Source organism: Rousettus aegyptiacus, unplaced genomic scaffold, assembly GCF_014176215.1.
Source record: "Rousettus aegyptiacus isolate mRouAeg1 unplaced genomic scaffold, mRouAeg1.p scaffold_m13_p_2, whole genome shotgun sequence".
Classification (NCBI taxonomy): domain Eukaryota; kingdom Metazoa; phylum Chordata; class Mammalia; order Chiroptera; family Pteropodidae; genus Rousettus; species Rousettus aegyptiacus.
Genome location: NW_023416295.1, coordinates 169,373,268 through 169,391,459, shown reverse-complemented (window position 1 = coordinate 169,391,459; position 18,192 = coordinate 169,373,268). Strand labels below are relative to the sequence as shown.

The 18,192-nt window shown below is 57.1% G+C and overlaps 1 protein-coding gene across 4 annotated transcripts; it reads left to right on the top strand.

Annotated features, from left to right (window-relative positions):
• Nucleotides 1-12: 12 nt before the first annotated feature.
• SSTR3 (somatostatin receptor 3) lies at nucleotides 13-16,926 on the top strand. Of its 4 annotated transcripts, XM_036237455.1 has the most exons (5): nucleotides 4,232-5,487; nucleotides 5,725-6,067; nucleotides 6,268-8,447; nucleotides 8,633-8,795; nucleotides 13,006-16,926. In XM_036237455.1, exon 5 carries the CDS (start codon nucleotides 13,042-13,044, stop codon nucleotides 14,314-14,316), a length of 1,275 nt encoding a protein of 424 aa, XP_036093348.1. In that variant the 5' UTR covers nucleotides 4,232-5,487; nucleotides 5,725-6,067; nucleotides 6,268-8,447; nucleotides 8,633-8,795; nucleotides 13,006-13,041; the 3' UTR covers nucleotides 14,317-16,926. The 4 variants fall into 4 exon arrangements, with proteins under 4 accessions (XP_016017256.1, XP_036093348.1, XP_016017254.1 ...); XM_016161770.2 differs by lacking the exons at nucleotides 4,232-5,487; nucleotides 5,725-6,067 and adding an exon at nucleotides 13-2,144 and having other exon boundaries at nucleotides 6,268-6,358; XM_016161768.2 differs by having other exon boundaries at nucleotides 4,232-6,067; nucleotides 6,268-6,358.
• Nucleotides 16,927-18,192: the final 1,266 nt, after the last annotated feature.

The window sequence follows — 18,192 nt, the reverse complement described above, 5'->3', positions numbered from 1 at the left end:
GGAAGGTGACTCTCTCAGGGTTTCATCCTTCCAGGGTCAAGTTCAGCAAAAAGACCAAGTGTTTGCCCTAGGCAAAGTTCTAATTAAGGTTTACTCTGATTGGACTAGCTTAGGTCTTGGGCTCCCTTCTAACCAATCATATTTGGCAGGGAGGTTCTGTTCCCTGATTGGCCACTTTCCAGCTAGAGCAAAAAATGGAGGCAACCCTGTCAAATCACACACAACAGGGTGGAGGGGTTGGTCCCCAAATGGAGACTCAGAGTCTTGCTGGAAAGAAGGAATATGGGCGTCGGGCAGCCAGAAATCCCCAACTTCTACGACTGGGGGTCACAGGAAAGTGTCCCCAGCAGTGTAAGGGAGCAATGATGGCCCAGCAGGCACTAAGCAAAGGCAGGTTTCTTTAAAAGAGAGATAAGGCCGTTACAAAGGTTTGAGAAGAGCATCCATAAAGCACAACTGTGCCTGGTATGGAGTTGGTCACCTTAGTGTCTGTCAGTTTACAAACGCCAGACTTTCCACTCCTGAGGACAGTTACGTGTCTCTCCCTAAACTTCATCCATTCGTGCAACACCCACTCTGCGCCAGGCACTGTTCTAGGTTGGTGGTGGTTGGGGACATCCAGGGGCAGGGATTCAGTGGTATACACAAGTTCCTGATCTAGTGGGCTGACACTCTAGAGAGGCTAAAACAAAGGAATAAAAGAAAGATGGAAGATCCTGTTCCTGACAGCTCAGAGGACTCCCATTTCCCAGCGGCTGAAATGCTAATAGGTTTCTATTTTCTTCTCTCCCAGAGATCCAGCCACCCCTTTGGCCTCCAAAGACCTAAAGTCCCGAGGCAGGACCCTCCAGCTCTCTGGCCTCCTGGGAGGCTCACCCTTTTGAAAGGGACTGGGTGCTGGTCGGGGGAAACCCCACAGCCTTGATTATTTTCAGCTCAGGCAAGTTCGTTATGTTTCTAAAGTTACTTCTCCTATGAAATAGACAAACAAAAAGCCCCACGTTAAAACTATCACACACAACACAGACGCAGACGTGGTGGGGCAGAGCCCACACCCAATCCACACAATGTTTAAAAGCCCCGAGGCGCCCCCTTTGAGGCCCGAGCGGAGCTGCTCACTGCTCTTCCTGGCAGCACCCCACCTCCCTCTCTCCTCCCTCCCTCACACCTCCACTGTCAGACTGAACTCTCATTTCCTCAAAGCCACATTCACGCTTCTTTTACCCTGAGGCCTTTGAACAGCTGAACTGGACCCCTTTCCTCTAATCATTTCCTCTAATCATTTCCTCTGCTCCTCCATCCTTTCCCGGGCAGCCTCACTAAGCGGGCTGGGCTTCTTCCCCTGAGCCTGACCCAGCAGACACAGTCCTTGTTTTATTCCCGTAATAACATCAGTAAATACATTCACCATTGCGGGGTCTCACCTGGCACATATCATCTCCTGTAACCCTCCTGGTAGCCTTCCGAGGTAGGTACCAGCAGCTCGTTTTCGCGGAGAAGGGAACGGAGGCACAGGAGGGCACAGGAGTTAGAGCTCAACCCAGGAAGGCAAACACTCTGCTTTTTCGCCCTCTACCACCATGCCCATCCTCCTTGCTAACAAGCTCCTAATTTTGTGCAAAGCAGCGATGTAGCTAGCCCCAGACAAAGACACTTGTTTGCTTAGCCTGCTTTGTAGCTGGAGTTCCAACGTCGCACAGTTCCGGCCAACAAGACATAAGCCAAAGGTGGCATCTGTGGAAATGTTTGTTTTCTTCTGTAAAAAATGATAGACCCAGCTGACACTGCCCTTTGTCCTGTCACCCGGCCTGCCTTGAATACCAATGCGATGTCTGGAGCTGCAGCAGCCATCTTGCAAACTCGAAACCCCGAAATGTGAAGATATATGCTAACGTGCTGAGAACAGAGGAGCAGAGAGATAAAAAGAACCTGGATCTTTGACAGCTTTGGCGAACAGCTGAACCAAGGCCAACAGCCGTCGTACTATGGGAGCGGAATGAAAATGAAACCACCTATTTGTTTACTTGCCGTTGGTCAGGCCTTCTGTTACTGCTAGCTGATGGCATTTGCAACTGAGGTCTTAGGACTCCTGGCCCTGTACTCTTTCCAACATATCATAGTTCCCAGCAGTCACTGGACACGGGGTAAGTCACTTATTTCTGCTCTGCAAATAGGCTGAGGACCAGAGGCCCTTTCAATAGGAAAGAGTAACCTGTTTCGAAACAGGAAGAACTGTTGGTTGTGGGCAGGAGCCAACAATACGGTGATGCTCACTCATTTGACAGCTTCCACGCCCAAGTACCCACCTGCCCAGTCCAATGTATCAGACTTGGCCCTTTGCCAGACAGTCATCGCCTGGAGGCCAGAAAGCACTGGCCAGGTGAGACTACTTCATTTGGGGCTCTCCTTCTCAAATCCTGGTTGCTCCTCTTCCAAAGCAGAGGCCTGGAGGTCCCTCTGGCTCCTCTCACCCCCTCACCCCAGCATTCACTGGTCACCAAACCTGGACAAGTCTGCCTCCCAAGGTCTGTTAAACTCATCCCTTTATCTGGCCCACTGCTACTTCCTACTCTAGGCCTTGCATCTCTTCCCTCGATGGTACTTACAGCCTCCTCACTGGCCTCCCTGTCTCCACTGGGCAGCCTGGGGGATCGTCCTCATTTACAAACATAATTGTGCTACTCAGCCTTCAGAAACGCTTAAAGAGTATTGGGTCATTCAAGCATGTAATAATTCAGCAAATAGTTACTGAGACTGTGTGCCAAACACAGGATTTGAGAGTGGGTCAAGCGCAGGATTTCTCTTAGGAGCTCATAGTCCCATTGGGACCTGCTGAGTCTTCAGAGAGCCCAGGGAAATGTCCCGTCTGAGTGAACAGCTCACCATGACACTAGCTAGAACCTGGTAGATGCTGGATAAATGTTTGTTGTTTATGTAAATGAATAAGCAAATGAAAGAATAAACTTTAATGGAGAGAGAGACCCAACCTTCCAGTGACTCTGCTGAGACCAGCCTTCCAGCCATGCTCACCAAGGTACAAGTTATGGGCATAAGTCATCTGGGATATGCTATCCTGGTCAAGTTTCCAGATAACTGCAGCCCCAGCCAACATCACATGGAGCAGAAGAGCCACTCAGCTGAGCCCAGCCACCTACAGAATCATGAGAGATGATAAAATAGTATATTGAAATAATTTTCAATTTTTTTCCAACAATTTTTTTCTGACTTTTTGGGGCCCAAGTTCCTTCTGTCTTTTCCTTTGATCTTTTACCTCTCTTCCCTACCCTCTTCACTCCCCCATTGCCCAAGAAATGTTCACCTCTGGGGACATTTAACTCCAGCCAGGCTTCATGGCATGTGAGAGGAAAGGCAGAGTAGGCTCCCTGGAGGGAGACAGAGATCTAGGAAGGTTCTAGGAGACTTCCAAGGGCCTCGAGGAAAGTGAAATAATGAGCAGTCACCTGTGTCATCTGAAGTGCAGCTCAAGTCTGTCCGCATGTGCTAACCATGTGCTCTGTGCCAACTGTGCGGGGGCTGGAGGTGGAGAGATGGCTGAGACCCAGCCGCGTGCTCCCCAGGGGCTCAGAGGCCCGTGAGAGAGACAGACGTGTCAATCAACACCCGCCCTGTGCTTTCATCCGCATACTGCAGAAGTGCGTTCAACAAAGAAAGGAAGAGACTCTAGTCTCAAGGTGCCGAGATAGAGAAGTTCCAGCTCCCCCCACCTTGCTGAAAAGCAGCCGCCACAAGGCGAACGGGAAACAGAAACACAAACTCTCCTCTTCAAAGAGACCAGGAGACATCTGTGACCCCAAACCACAGCGCCCGTGCAGCAGAGCAGATGGAGGGGTGGTAAATGATTTAACAGAGCCCCAGAAAGGCAACTCCAACTGCCGGCTGTTCCGGGGCCGCATGGAAAACTGGCCTTGCGGAACCCCAGGGAGGCTCCCAAGTAAGGGACCCAGACGCCACAGATGGCGGGGCAGGATGCCGAAAATGGGGCTGTTTAAGAAGCAGTGAGACCCTGGGTCTTGCCCTCGGCACTATGCAGCCAGCACCACCTCTCCCTGACCGGGGCAGGAAAAGTTCAGCCAGAGAGCTCTGGGCCCGAGGCTACCGCGCAGGCGGGGGTGAGACCCCAGACTGATTATGGGGTGTGTGGGAGCTTCGATGATGCTTAGCAGGCAATCGCTCCCCTCAACACACACACACACACACACACACACACACACACACACACACACACACCCCTCCAGGGGAGGAGCGCACTTCCGCAATCCACTGATGCTTGGCCTTGGCCATGTGACTTGCTTTCGGCCAATGGATTGTTAGCATACGTATCACAAGGAGGGACCTGAGTGTGTCTGTGCCCCTGGGCACGCTCTATTGCGCTGACAAAAGAACGCACCCTGGCAAGCCTTCTGGCTCAGAGAATGTAAAGGACACGAGAAATAGCACCCCTGGGAACTGCTCCTGTAGTAGCGGATTAGGTAATTCTATCACTGCGGCAACCCTATGCAGTAGGCGCTGAAGGTGAGGGACTGGAGTTCAGAGAGGGGAAGTCACATATCCAAGGTCACACAGCTAGTAAATGGTCAAGCGGAGATCCAACCCCACCAGGACCCAGCAAGAACTAATGGACCAGAGGACACCCTGAATGCGGATTCCAGTGACCAAGTTCCAGGGGCCAGGAAGGTGTTTTGGCTCATTGGGTCTCATTTGAGAGGACAGACCTCAGCATCTACAGCGAAGGCCCCTACCCTGCACTGTGGTTGGTGGTTGGCTCCGGCCTGGGCATTGTGGGGAAGAGGAGGGAGGAGGAGGCTCTGTCCTGGCTCTCAGGGATGGGAGGCACACATGATGGACTCAGGGAGCCCTCCGGTCAGAGGGTGGAGACATGGCCCTAGTTTTAAGTACGCCGGAGTGTGATGGGAGAGGCATAGCATTGTCCTATCTTGGAGAGACAAGACAGGCAACCCCTCAAGGTGGACATGATAGCACTGAAGTGCCAGGTCTGGACATGAGGTTCGAGGCAGTCACGCTCCAGGACCTCAGTACCAGGCAGAGTGGGGCCGCCCCGTGGTTCCCAGAAACCCAGCATCCCCTGCTCCCCGAAGCTCACAGGTGTAGAGTTGCACTTCCTCTTTCTGCCCCAGGAGGGGCTGATCAGGCTCACTCTGGCCAGAGCAAGTCCCCTGGGCGGGAGACAGGGTCTGACTCAGGTCACCCTGCCCCCAGCCTGGCGCTCAGGACCCCTCGCCACCTCTCCAGCCTCCAGCCGACGCTCAGCAGAGCACAGTCTCCCCAGCTCCCACCACCCTGCCTGCTAACCATCCATCTACCCTCTTTTCCTCATTAAACACGCAGCGAACGCCCACTGTTGCCTGGCTAAGGCCAGGTCTGGGGACGGCGTGAGGACCCACACCGTCTTCCCTTCCGGAGCTCACAGCTCAGCACACAGGACACAGCCTCCTGAGCTGAGCCTTGGTGAGCTCGCATTAAAGGCCACTGTGAGGCCCGGGGCCATGGGGAGTCTAGGGGAGGAGTCTAGCTAACCTAGGGCAGAGAGGCTCCAGGAGGGGGCCACCTGAAGGAAGACTTCCTGTCACATGCGGTGGGTGGCGAGGGAGTGTTGGGTGGGGGCTGACGGCCTGTGCAAAGGCCCCGAAGCGAACCAGCGCTCACCAGGTCCTGACTGGTGACACTTTGAAAAACATGAATCAGGTCACGAACTCCTCTGCTCAAGACCCCGAGACCCCGTGAAGCTCCGGACGCAGCCAGACTGGGAGTACAAGGCCCTACGTGGTCTGGCACGTGATGGCCTCCCCCGCCACCCTCCTTCCCAGCTGCACCTGTCTCCTCCCGCTGCCTCAAACCCACCTCAGGGCCAAGACCCAGCCCTTCCCTCTGCCTGGGGACCCTTCCCCCGACATTCGCTCAGCCTCTCGCCACTTCAGAGAGGCCTCGGGAGCTCAGGGAGCTCACTCGTCTAATGAGCGAATGAAAGACTGGCTGACTAAATGAATGGGTGAACAAAGGGACACGGCTGAGCATACCTGGAGTACAGGTACAGAAGGGAAGTCAGCAGAGGAGGAGACGGGGCAGGTGGCAAGGCAGGGACTGTGTAAAGCCTGGTGGGTGCTGAAAAGCCAAAGCCTGCCTTGGGCGGGGGAGGGGCAGTACCCGGGGGCGGGGGTGAGGGTGGGTGCCCTTCCCTCACTCCCAGGAGCTGCTCAGAGCCCACCTGCTCCTCATGAACTTGTGCAGATGGCAGACTGAAGCCCGGAGGAAGGGCCTTGCTGGGCCCACAGTGAGTGGAAGAACAGCGTCAAGAGGCGGGGGCCCCCGGCTCAAGCAGGTGTGTCACTGGTCCTACTGTGCGCCACTGCAGCCAGGGTTCTCTGAGGGCCCACTACACACCGGCCCTGGGGATCTAGTGACCAAGTAGGTCTAGCCCTGGTCCTGAGGAGTGGGGCCTGGAAGGTGCTTGACACACAGTAGGTGCTCAAAAAAGACTCATTTCCTTCTTCCTGCCCTTCACTGATAGTTACCCCTTGCCTTCCTGAGAAGGGGTCAGGCCACTCGGTGGCAAGGTGCTCGAGGGCACGCCTCTGGCACCAGGCTGCAGGGCTTCTCCACTCCCTGGCTGCGAGATCCGAGCAGACCACCACCCCTCGCTGAGCCCCGCCTCCTCAGCCGGGAGCCAGGTGCGCCAACACTGCGAGCCGTGGCGGGCGTGATGCCACGAGCCACGAAGCGTTGCTAACTGACCCTTTGGCGTTGGTAAAGCTCACATGAAAGACGACCTTAGGGCTGATCTAGTCCAACCTCCCACGATCCAGATCAGGCAACTGAGGCCCAGGGAGAGCTGACTCGCCCACTGTCCTATGGCTGGTCAGCACAAGCTGAGGCATAGCTTCCGGGGGCAGCCAGCCAGGCCTGAGCATGGGTCCTCAGACAGAGCCTCGTAGACCCCGGGGCCAAATCTGCCACCGCCTGCTCATGCACAGCCTGCCAGCTAAGGATGGATTTTACAGATGCCCACTTGCAACCTATTTGACGATGGGAAATATTAACTCTGGACCCCAGTTAAGTCAAATGTTATCCCCCCACAAAAGAATCCTACTCTTTCAGCAGCAGACCTATATTACAAAACATTGTTCTCAATTATTATTATTACATTTCGAATTTTGCCGATTTACAAAGAGTGCACATTTGTATTCTCCTGTGTCACATCTGCGATTTTGCCTCTTGGCCTCAGACCCTGCAGTATTTATTCCTTACCCTGTCCTTCCATGTCTCAACCTTGCTGCTGGGGTCCTCCGGACTCGTCCAGTCTCAGGAATGCCCACCTGGCCTTCCTCTGCATCTAGTGTCTAATCTGTGACCAGTGAACAGGACGTTGGACTCCCAGCCCAGTGCTCACCCCTTGTTCCCAGCCCTCCTGGTTGCACTGCTCAACCCCACTCCCACCTGGCCTCTGGACCTAGCTGTCATGGTGGTCCGTGGAGGTGAGGGGCGTCTGGCCCTTGGCTCTGGGCCCCCAGCTCCTCTGAGCACCCCACTCTTCTCTCCAACCCCCTGCGGGAACCAAGGCCAGCGTGGGTGGCTGAAATCTCCCCGGTAACAGGGCCTGCCCCCCCAGCCTCCTCCCCTACCCTGCTGTCCCTCCTCCCTCACCCCAGCACCTGCTCTCCAGCCCCTCGGCCCCTCCTCCCAGCCCCTCCCGCACCCCCCACTCCGGATCCCTCCTTCGCTGGCTCTCCATGTCACCATCTGTGGCACAATCCTTCTCTGCCACTCTCCTTGCCACCCCCTCCTTCTCCTTCCTCCTTCCTCACTCCCCATCCCCATCCCTGCCCCTCTCTCCGCATCTCTCCCTCTCGCCCTTCTCTCGCTCTCTTTCCTCCTCCTCTTCTCCCTGTCACGCATTTCTCATCACTCCCCCTCATTCTGGCTTTCCACCCACTCACTGTCCTCTCTCTCTCTCTCTCTCTCTCTCTCTCTCTCTCTCTCTCTCTCCCTCCCCACCTCCGACCGACCCCCCCCCTTTCCCTCTATCTCTATTGGCTCCTTACAGTCCCCTGTTCCCCATTTGTCTTCCTTCCTTGGGAGGCTTCTCCCTCCACTCCCACCCCGGGCTCCTGCTTGCAGACCCCCCATCTGTGCCCCTACCTTCCAGGACGTGTCCCAGAGATGGGGGGGTGACGCACCGGGCGCTGATGGGAAGTCAGGGCCGAAGACCAGATGGGAGAGGCTCTGTGGGCAGACGTGGTCACTACGGGCTTAGGAGGGGGCCAGGTGCCGCAAGCCTGGAAGTGGGCGCTGTGTGGGGGACCCCAGCTAAGGGGTGTTCTAGGGGGTACCTGGGGACTGCGTGGGGAAAGGGGGCAGCAGAATGATAACCAGCTTGGCAGCAAGGAGGGGAGCCCTCCCCCAGTGGGCAGGTAAGGAGGCTGGGGCCAGGGTGGGGTCCTGCAGAGTGGGGTCCTGGAGCCCCCTCCTCTGCCCGGGATGAACTGGGTAGGTTGGGGCTGGGGACTGGGAGAGGAGAGAGGTCTTCCCGTGACTTCTAGGTGGGCTGCAGAGGTTGGGAGGACGTTAATCTTGGAATTTCGTGCCACGATTCTAGACTCTTGGAATCACAGCACAGCAGAGTGTCGGAGCTGGAAGAAGCCAGATGCATCACGTTGCTTGGCCTCCTTGGCCCATGCACCAGCTTTCCTGAGCTCCCTGTCTGCCCCGGGCACTGTGCTCCACACACTCCCACGGAATCCGCGCAGCAACCCTGGGAGGTGGGTACGCTTGTCTTCATTTTAATAGGAAGGAAACTGAGGTCCAGAGGAGGGAAGTGACTTGCCCAAGGTCACATAGCAATGTGGCATCATTGCTCTTGGCAGAGCCCAAGCTCCTAACCTAGCCAGGGCTTGTGGGGTGTGTTCATGGGGGTCAGACCCAGGCCTGGGTTAGGAGTGAGTCAGTTGGCACTGATTAGCATAATCTAGGCCTCTTGGGAGAAGGCCAGGGGAGCAGAGGGCAAGCAGAATGCAGAGTTGGCCATCGGCCTGCATTGTCCAGGGCTGTTCCAGCCCCTCATTCCTCTCAGCCTTCAGGGAAGCCAGCAGGGCCAGGAGATACTTATGGTTCAGGAGTAGACAGAACTGGGTTTGAATTCTGACCTCCCATTGACCATCTGTGCAACCTTGCACAACTTACTGAACCTCTCTGAGCCTCAACTTCCTTCTCTAAAAACCCTCTCTCATGAGCACTGTAAGGATTTCATAATGTGGGTGTGAGGCCTCTGCCCAGGGACAAAACCCCACCTCCCCTGGCATGCTGGTCGCTGAACTTCTTCGTCTATTTACATTTCCTGATGTTCTGGGTGCTGAGCTAGGAGCTGGGGTTAGAGAAATAGAGAAATAGAGAGCTCAAGGTCCCTGCATCCAAGAGTCAGCATTCTCGAGGGGCAGGGGGTCGAGGAGAGCCAAATGGAGAATCACTGGGGTGTTGGGCGCCATCCTGAATTGCTGTGGGGCTCAGGGCAGCCACTCACCTTCTCTGGGCCTCTGTCCTCCCGAACAGTCCTCTGAGGAGTCCGCCCCCAGCTTTCAGGCAAGCTTATGCCAAAGATAAACCAGACAGGGAGAAAGAGTCCCTCCGCCCCCAGGATGAACTAGATCATGCACAGGGTTCCGGCTCCTTAAAGAAAAGGCGGCTCCTAAATTGTGGGTCTGGCCAACTCCCACGGGAAGCTGTGGTTTCCCTGCTCTTGGTGCCCTGGCACCTTGAGCTTCCACAGGGAAGATGGGCCCAGGTAAGGATGGAGACAGAGGGTGTCTTGTGCAGTGGGGGCCGGGGATCCAGGAGGGGCTCATTCCTCCCTGGTACGAAGGCAGGGCCTGCTGGGTCTGCTCTGTTCCCACCGGGGCTGTGCATGTTGGCATGCATGCTTGTATGTGTGCATGTCGGGGTGCACACATGTGTGCTCTGGAGGGTGGGGGGCTGTCCTCGGAGCTCACCCCCAGGCTACCCGGGAGATATCTGTCCCTGCAGCCTGGCAGCCAGGTTTGCCCGGCTCACTGCTCCTCTCCTGGGAGCCCAGCATGCCCCTCCCTCCCCCAGCGCTGGTTCGGGTTGGCCGCCCAGTGAGGATGCTATAGAGAGGATCTGCACACTGTTGGGCGAGGTGGGTGGACAGGTGACTTAGGGCTCCCTGGCCAAGGAAGCCAGGACTCTAAGGCCCCAGATTCCATAATTCCAGGTCTAAGAAGGGCTGACTCCAGCATTCTGAAACTAACATTATGATTCAAGGACACGGAGTTGAAAAATCTACGGCTCTACAACTTAGAAGAATCTCAAATTCTATTTTTAGGTCTCCAAGCGTCTAGGGATTTGGGTCTATGATTCTAATAGTTCAAGCAAGTAGATCTCTGAGTAGGCTTGTGGGAGAGCTGGGTGCCAGCGGGGTGCCCTGATCGTGACGCTTCGACCTTCCCCAGGCCTGGCCTCAGTCTGTCCGCCTGTGAGATGGAGGTGGATGGAGATGGTCGTGAGGGTCCTGCCAGCTCTTCCCCTTCCTTGCCATGTGACCAGAGGGGGGCCTCATCCTTGTTGCCCGTGTGCACGGTGGGAATGACAGACATTCGTGCCTTCCTCGTAAGACCCCATAAGGTGCAGCACGTCACCAGCTTAGCCTGGAACCTGGCAGTCGGGCCCAGTGACAGGCGCTGGGAGCACTGTTAGGACCCCATGAGACCGCCACTGTCAAGACAGCCCCTCTGTTAGTTGTCATTGTCCCAGGCTCAGGAGAGCTGGTGGGGGCCTGGGGTGAGGGGTGGCCTGAGGACAGGCTGGGGGGGTCTCTCCCCGGGCTAGGGGAAGCAGAGTTGGTGCGGGGCAAGGCACTCTGAGCCCTGCCAGCCTGCGGTGTCATTAGGAGGAGCCACGGCCAAGGGGTTCTTTGCCATTCTTGGCATTGCTTTTCTGGCACTCGGAGCCCTTGGAAGCCCAGGTCATCGGGCAGGGACTCCCAGGCACACTCGCCCACCCGGAGGCATTTGTTCCAAACTGGGGCACCTCCCCTTTCCAGGACCGGTATCTTGATAGAGCAGGCCATACCCCAGGTCCCACCGGAGGAATTTCAGGCCCAGGGTTGCGTCAGCAGGAAGGTATTGGATACTAAGGAGATTATTAGGAAGAAGTGGGGAGGTCCAAACCCGATGAGTCTCCCGGATTTCGGCCCCGGGCTACCTGGGCCTCCTGAGAGCCAGGAAGTCCTGCTGAGGGAGGCTAGTAAATCCTGAGGCAGGGGGCCTTTCCGGCAGGGCCTGAATTTCCACCATCAGCAATTCACCCTCCCTTCACGTTAAGATTTGTCCACTCTGGTTCCTCTGATTCACGCGATGCCGCACACACCCTGATGAAGAAGAGTTTGTGCTTGTGTGAAAGGGACAAGTGGGAGACGGAGAAAGGTTCAAAGCTGAATAATAGCATCTCCGCACTCCAGGAGAATCGAGTCTAGCAGCGGGGCGGGTGGGGGAGGGGCAGAAGGAGGCCCAGCTCCTCCTCACGCACAGGAAGTGTGACGAGAAAGGCGCCCGACCGAGTCGGTGGAGATGCTGGTTCCCACTGTGCCCCTGGGCATGCTCTTACTCGCGCTCCACGACCCATCTGAAATGTCCCCTCCTAGGGAAGCCTGTCCTGCCAGGGCAGGGGGAGGTGGCTTTCTCGTGCCTGCCTCCAGTGTGCCGTGAGTTTCTCCATCGTTAAGTCTCCCTCTGCGGGGAGACAGGACCCCAGCCACTCACCTCCCGCCCCAGGTTTACAGCCAGTCATCCTGGGTAGGGCCTTTGCGAGTGTGCAGCGGGATGGGCTTGGCTGAGAGGGCCCCCAAAGGCTCTGGCTCCCAGAGGAGGGGGTACCCCTGAGCCTGTGGTTCTTAACCTGATGAAAGCTGTGGATTCTGCCCAGAAAAGAGACGAACACATCAACTTTCACCGGAGTTTTAGGGGGTCATGGGTGCTCTGACGTTCCTCTAGAGATCTAGGTTCAAGGTTAAGGTCGTGTGACATGCAGCAGTGTTTTCCAATGTGGGGGACGAGACCTCGTGGTGGGCGTCTTAGTCCGTTCAGGCTGCTACACCAGCTCGCCAGAGACTGGGTGATTTAAAAACAGCAGAGATTTATTTCTCACAGTCCTAGAGGCTGGAAGTCCAAGATCAAGGTGCTGGCTGATTTGGTGTCTGGTGAGGGTCCACTTCTTGGTTCATAGAGGGTCATCTTCGCACTGTGTCCCCACGTGGCAGAAGGAGCAAGGGAGCTCTCTGAGGGCCTCCTTTATAAGGGCACTAATCCCATTCACGAAGGCTCCACCCTTATGACCTAATCACCTCCCAAAGGTCGCGCCTCTTTAATGCCATCAGGCTGGGGGTTAGGATTTCGACGAGTGACTTTGGCGGAGGGACACATTCAACCAACAGCAGTGGGCGGTCCGCTCGCGGCTCTGCCAGCTGGGCCCATCATAGGCAGAAAGGGCAAGTGTCGTTTTGTGAAACAGTATGACTTTGTTGGGTTGCCATGTGAAATGCGCTGGTGTCAAAAAATGTTTGAAAAGCACTGGTATGGCGGAAAGGGCCTATGTCGTCATCGGCCGGTTGAATGGTTCGCTCACTCCTTATGGGAACTTTGTGGAGCACTCGGCCCGTGCACAGGCGAAGGGACACAGTGGTGCACGGGCCAGGGCCAGCCCCCGCCCTTCGGGGACAGGGGAGCCTGCGTCCCACGCCACACCCTAGCTGGGTGACACAGGGCGGTCACTCCAGCTCTCTGACGCTCAGCCTCCCCATCCGAGCAATGGGGCTGCCGTGCCGGCCTGTGCAGAGCGGATGAGCTGGTGCGTGGCACACTCCGGCCGGGTGCACAGTAAGGGTCTCCACGCTGAGTGTGTCGGGGGGCGGGAGCCGCAGAGAGAAAGAGATACTCTGATACTGTGTCCTCCCTCCTCCAGGCTAATAGCTGACTGCTGACCACCCTTCCTTCAGCCATGGACACCCCTGGCTATCCTTCATCAATGCCCACAACCTGGGAACCCGGGAACACCTCCTCAGCCTGGCCCCTGGATGCCGCCCTGGGAAACGTGTCCGTAGCCCCGAGCGCAGCCGGGCTGGCCGTCAGGGGTGTCCTGATCCCCCTGGTCTACCTGGTGGTGTGTGTGTTGGGCCTGCTGGGCAACTCGCTGGTCATCTACGTGGTCCTGCGGCATACGGCCAGCCCGTCGGTCACCAACGTCTATATCCTCAACCTGGCGCTGGCCGATGAGCTCTTCATGCTGGGGCTGCCCTTCCTGGCTGCCCAGAATGCCCTGTCCTACTGGCCCTTCGGCTCCCTCATGTGCCGCCTGGTCATGGCCGTGGATGGCATCAACCAGTTCACCAGCATCTTCTGCCTCACCGTCATGAGTGTGGACCGCTACCTGGCGGTGGTGCATCCCACCCGCTCCGCCCGCTGGCGCACGGCGCCCGTGGCCCGCGTGGTCAGCGCGGCTGTCTGGGTGGCCTCGGCGGTCGTGGTGCTGCCCGTGGTGGTCTTCTCGGGCGTGCCCCGGGGCATGAGCACCTGCCACATGCAGTGGCCCGAGCCGGCGGCGGCCTGGCGAGCCGGCTTCATCATCTACACGGCTGCGCTGGGTTTCTTCGGGCCGCTGCTGGTTATCTGCCTCTGCTACCTGCTCATCGTGGTCAAGGTGCGCTCGGCGGGGCGGCGGGTGTGGGCGCCCTCGTGCCAGCGGCGGCGGCGCTCCGAGCGCAGGGTCACGCGCATGGTGGTGGCCGTGGTGGCGCTCTTCGTCCTCTGCTGGATGCCCTTCTACGTGCTCAACATCATCAACGTGGTGTGCCCGCTGCCCGAGGAGCCGGCCTTCTTTGGCCTCTACTTTCTGGTGGTGGCGCTGCCCTACGCCAACAGCTGTGCCAACCCCATCCTCTATGGCTTCCTGTCCTACCGCTTCAAGCAGGGCTTCCGCCGGGTCCTGCTGCGGCCTTCCCGCCGTGTGCGAAGCCAGGAGCCCCCCACGGGGCCACCGGAGAAGACGGAGGAGGAAGAGGAGGAGGAAGAGGATGGGGAGGAGGGTGTGGAGGAAGGGAACGGGAAGCAGGGAGAAGGAGAGGGGACGAACGGCCGGGTCAGCCAGATCACACAGCCTGGCACCAGCAGGCAGGAGCAGCCACCCCGCCGCCTGGCTGGCAAGGAGAAGCAGTTCCTGCCCCAAGAGCCCTCAGCTGGACAGAAGTCAGGCACACTGCACATCAGCTGTCTGTAGGGGCCAGGGCAACTCGAGGACAGGGCAGAGGCTGTGGATGCACGTGGGGCATGTTGCCCGCAGTGCCAGAGGCCCATGACAGGGCTCTCAGATCCCACTGCTGCTGAGACTCGCTGTGTGACCTCGAATAAGTCGCTTGCCTTCTCTGGGGCCTCATGTTCTCCTCCATGACTCGGGTGGGAATAATTGGCCTAGACAAGCTCTGCCAGATGAGAAGCCTGGAGGGGCAGCAGCGCTGGGCCGACCTTCTTGAGCAAGACCAGGTTGAGGTGACAGGTGCAGATTGGCCAACCCCTTCAGAGACAGAGCATCCTGATGAATTGTCCTGAATCTCGGCCGTCAGAGGGATAAACCAAGGCCCAGGAATCCTGGCCGCAGGGGCAGGTTCCCAGGAGAGGGACTGGGGCCCAGGTTCATGGGGAGCTAGACCAGGGCCCCAAACAGAAGAAAGTCTTACCCGTGGGGAGAGGGGATGTGAGACTGCTTGGGCCCCTCATCAGCTCTTTCCCACTTGCTGTGAGGCCTCGAAGCAGCTCCTTCTCTGGGCCGTAGGCCTCTCCTGCTGAGCAGCCCAATAACCTCCAGGCTTTCTTGGCCCAGACAGTCAGGCCAGGACTCCTACACTCCCGGACAGGAGAAGAGGCGGCTTTTCCAGGAAGCTCATTAAGTCCAGCTGCGGGGTCCCTTACTGCCCCTTCCAAGGCCCTGAGTCTAATTTTGTACCTGTAATTTTATATTGCTTTTCTTAAACGGAGACTCCAAATTACGTAAGCTTAGGCTGCCCAAAGCCCGGCTCGGCCCCTGCTGAGGGCAGCTGCCCAATCCCCCAGAGCAGCTCACTTTGTGTCCTGTGGCTGGTGGTCTCTGGGTCTTCGAGTGCTCCAGGAGCCTCCTCAGAGAAGAAACCATCCCTGTTCTTCCCCTCCCAGCGACAAAGGCAGGGACTTGCCCAGACAGACTGGCACGGAAAAGCAGAGGGTCTCGACTTGCTGAGAGGAGAAAGAAGCAGAGGAGGAAGAAGATGGAGAGGAAGGAGAAGGAGGAGCACAAAGAGGAGGAGGATGGAGGACAGATTGGCTCCATGACCTTGAGCTTTCCTTGGCCCCTCTGGGCTGAGCTCAGATGCTGCATCGATGAAACTGGGCTGCCGATGTATGGCCCAACCGGTCTGAAGGAAAGGATGCCGTCAGGGTGGAAAAGCAAAAGCTGAGAGAGGTGCAGGGCCAGCCGCCCTCAGGGCCTATCAGCCTGGCAGGAAGGGCTGGGCCTTGATGGCAGCTGGAGGGCAGAGCTGAGAAGCAGGGCCTGGCAGGTAGGGAGCAGGCCTCCCATCCTCTAAATTCCTCAGGGCTACAGGATCCAGAAGGCCCAGGGAAGACAAGACAAAAGGAGGCTGGAGTGGGACCCTAGAGAGAGGCCATTGTCCAAGGCTGGGCCTGGACAGGCCTGGACTCCCTCCCAGAGCCACAGCAAGACTGGCCCCAGGGAGGGTCGTACCTCTGGCTGAGTGCTCCAACCTTCCACCCTGCTAAGGGCAGAGGGTCCTCAGGGAAATCACACAAGCCACAGCTTGGGAAACCTACATCTTTAACTGACCTCTGCATCCTGGCTAGCCTTGACCTCTCTGGGCCTCAGTTTCCCCATCATAAAATGGAGATGGTTGTCCCAGCTTGCCTGCCTCCTGGAACTTGAGAAGGAAAATGGGCCACGCTGGGTAAACTGCCATAGGCTCTACAGTGAGTGGGAGTGGGTTATGTCAGATTGTAAAGTGGAGGTGGTCTGCCTGACCTTTACCCACTTCCCCTTTACCTAGGGACTGCTCTGTATCCAGCCCTTGGGGGCGAAGATACTTCATGACATGACAAAGGGAGAGTTGGAGGTCAGATGCCAAGGATCAGAGAGGCAGAACTTAGGAGAATGTAAGACCCCCTCAGAGAGACGAAAGTTCACAACATCAGACTTTGTGTGGAGGCTGGGGGCGCAAGGGCCGGCGCTCAGTCTGGGGTTCCTCTGGGAAGGATCTGGAGGTCTGAAGGAAGAGGGCCCCCTAGCATCCCAGCATTCTCTGGCTGACCCTGATTCCTGATTCCTGGAGCAGGTGAGCCTGTTCTGCGAGGGTGGCTGGGAGGCCGCTTAGGAAAATTCTTTGCTGCTTCTACCCCTAGCTTTTGTCAATAAAGGTGGTGACAGATGACAACAGCCATGGCCTGGGCCAATTCCTTTGCCAGGTGCTGTGTGTCCAGGGCAGTGTGCATGAGTGGGCATGTGGATAGGTGTCTATCTCTATCAGGATGCTGCCTCTATCCATCTCTCAGGTCTGTGCACCCAGGCTTCCCAGAGTCCTGGCATTCCAGGGAACAGGCAAGATGCCCCTGACAAGACTCAGCCTACGATCTTACAGCTGTTGATCCAAAAGTGATAGATAAACGCTCTTCCCATGTCCAAATATTGTCTCATGGAAGAAAGCTGATTGGCTCTAACTAGGTCACATGGTGGCTCCTCGGGCCAATCACCAAAGACAAGGTGATAGATGGCCATGATTGGCCAGGTGTGGGTCATGTGACCACCCTTCCGGCCAGAGAGAAGGTGGGACACTGTGATGGATAGTCTGGTCTGAACAATGGGGTGGGGGGGGGGTCAGACTACAACTGCAAAGGGAGGCAAGCCAGGCAGCAGCAACAGCAGGTTGAGCCAGGGGGCAAATGGGTTGTAAACTTAGTGCAGGGTGCATAGTAGGTGCTCAGGACATCTCGGGCATATCCACGACTGCACTTGCATTGTGGTGTTAAGACCAACGGCCTGCTGTGCAGGTGGCCGGTGTGCATGGGGGTGGGAGCAGAGGACCGCGGGCGGCCGAGTGGCGCCTGGGCCAAGGCTCCCCCACCTCGCTGGATCCCACAGCCCTCAGCAACCATATGTCACTGCCTGTGCGTGCTCACGTGTACGCGTGTGTGTGGGTGTCCTGCTAGCCTTGTGCCTCCAGGCGGGCACCGTGTCTGATTCATCTCTGTTTCCAGGCAGCACATGGGCCCTTCATGTGTGTATCTGGAATAAATGAATGAATGAGGAGAATTCCATTTCACAACTCCAGGGGGCAATTTTTAAACTGTACGGGAGTTTGGGGCTGGAATCCGTGGGTTTTGGGAGCCTCAGAGGCTGTAGGGTGAGGGGAGCCTCTGAGGTCGTGAGGCAGAGCATGCAGGAAGGGGTGGAGATGACCCTCCCTGCCTGACTCCTCTCCAGACGTCCAAGTTGCTCAGACTCAAGACCTTCCCTTGAACTTATCTCAAAGAGGTGGTTGCCAAGCAACAGCCCAGGGCCACCAGGCTCTAGACCAGGACTTCATGTATCAGTGTCAGTATCAGAGGAGAGGAACTAAGAGTCCACAGGGCCTGGGGTAGGGGCGGCCAAGGCCCCAGGGCTTGAGGCCCTCCTCATCTACAAAGAGGCCTCCATCATGGGGGAAGTGACAGCCTGGGCTCCATAGGACTCCAGATACAGAAGAAAACACCCTAAAGGTGAAAAGCACCCCAGGCTGCAATGTGAGGGGCTCTCCCTGGAGTCGTGCAAGGAAGGCCGTAGTCCCTTCAAGGTCTCCGAGTGTTCCCCTGTCACTGACAGGCCCTGGTGAGACTCTCAGTGAGTCTACTGGAAGGCTGTCGGGGAAGTGCATCCTCTAAAAGTCACAGAACCCAAAGTTAGGAGGCCCAGGCCCTAGGCCCACTCTGTCATGAACCTACTGTGTGGCTTTGGGACATTCACTTCCCTCTCTGGGCATAGTTCATTACGTGAACAGAGATCTTTCTGAGCACCCGCTGTATGCAAGGCCCTGACACTGGGCTGGGCTACAGTGGAGAAGAACAGCCACACAAGTAA

What these genes read in the sequence shown, in the direction of transcription:
- SSTR3 (XM_016161770.2), top strand. Translation starts at nt 13,042, where the DNA reads ATGGACACCCCTGGCTATCCTTCATCAATGCCCACAACCTGGGAACCC.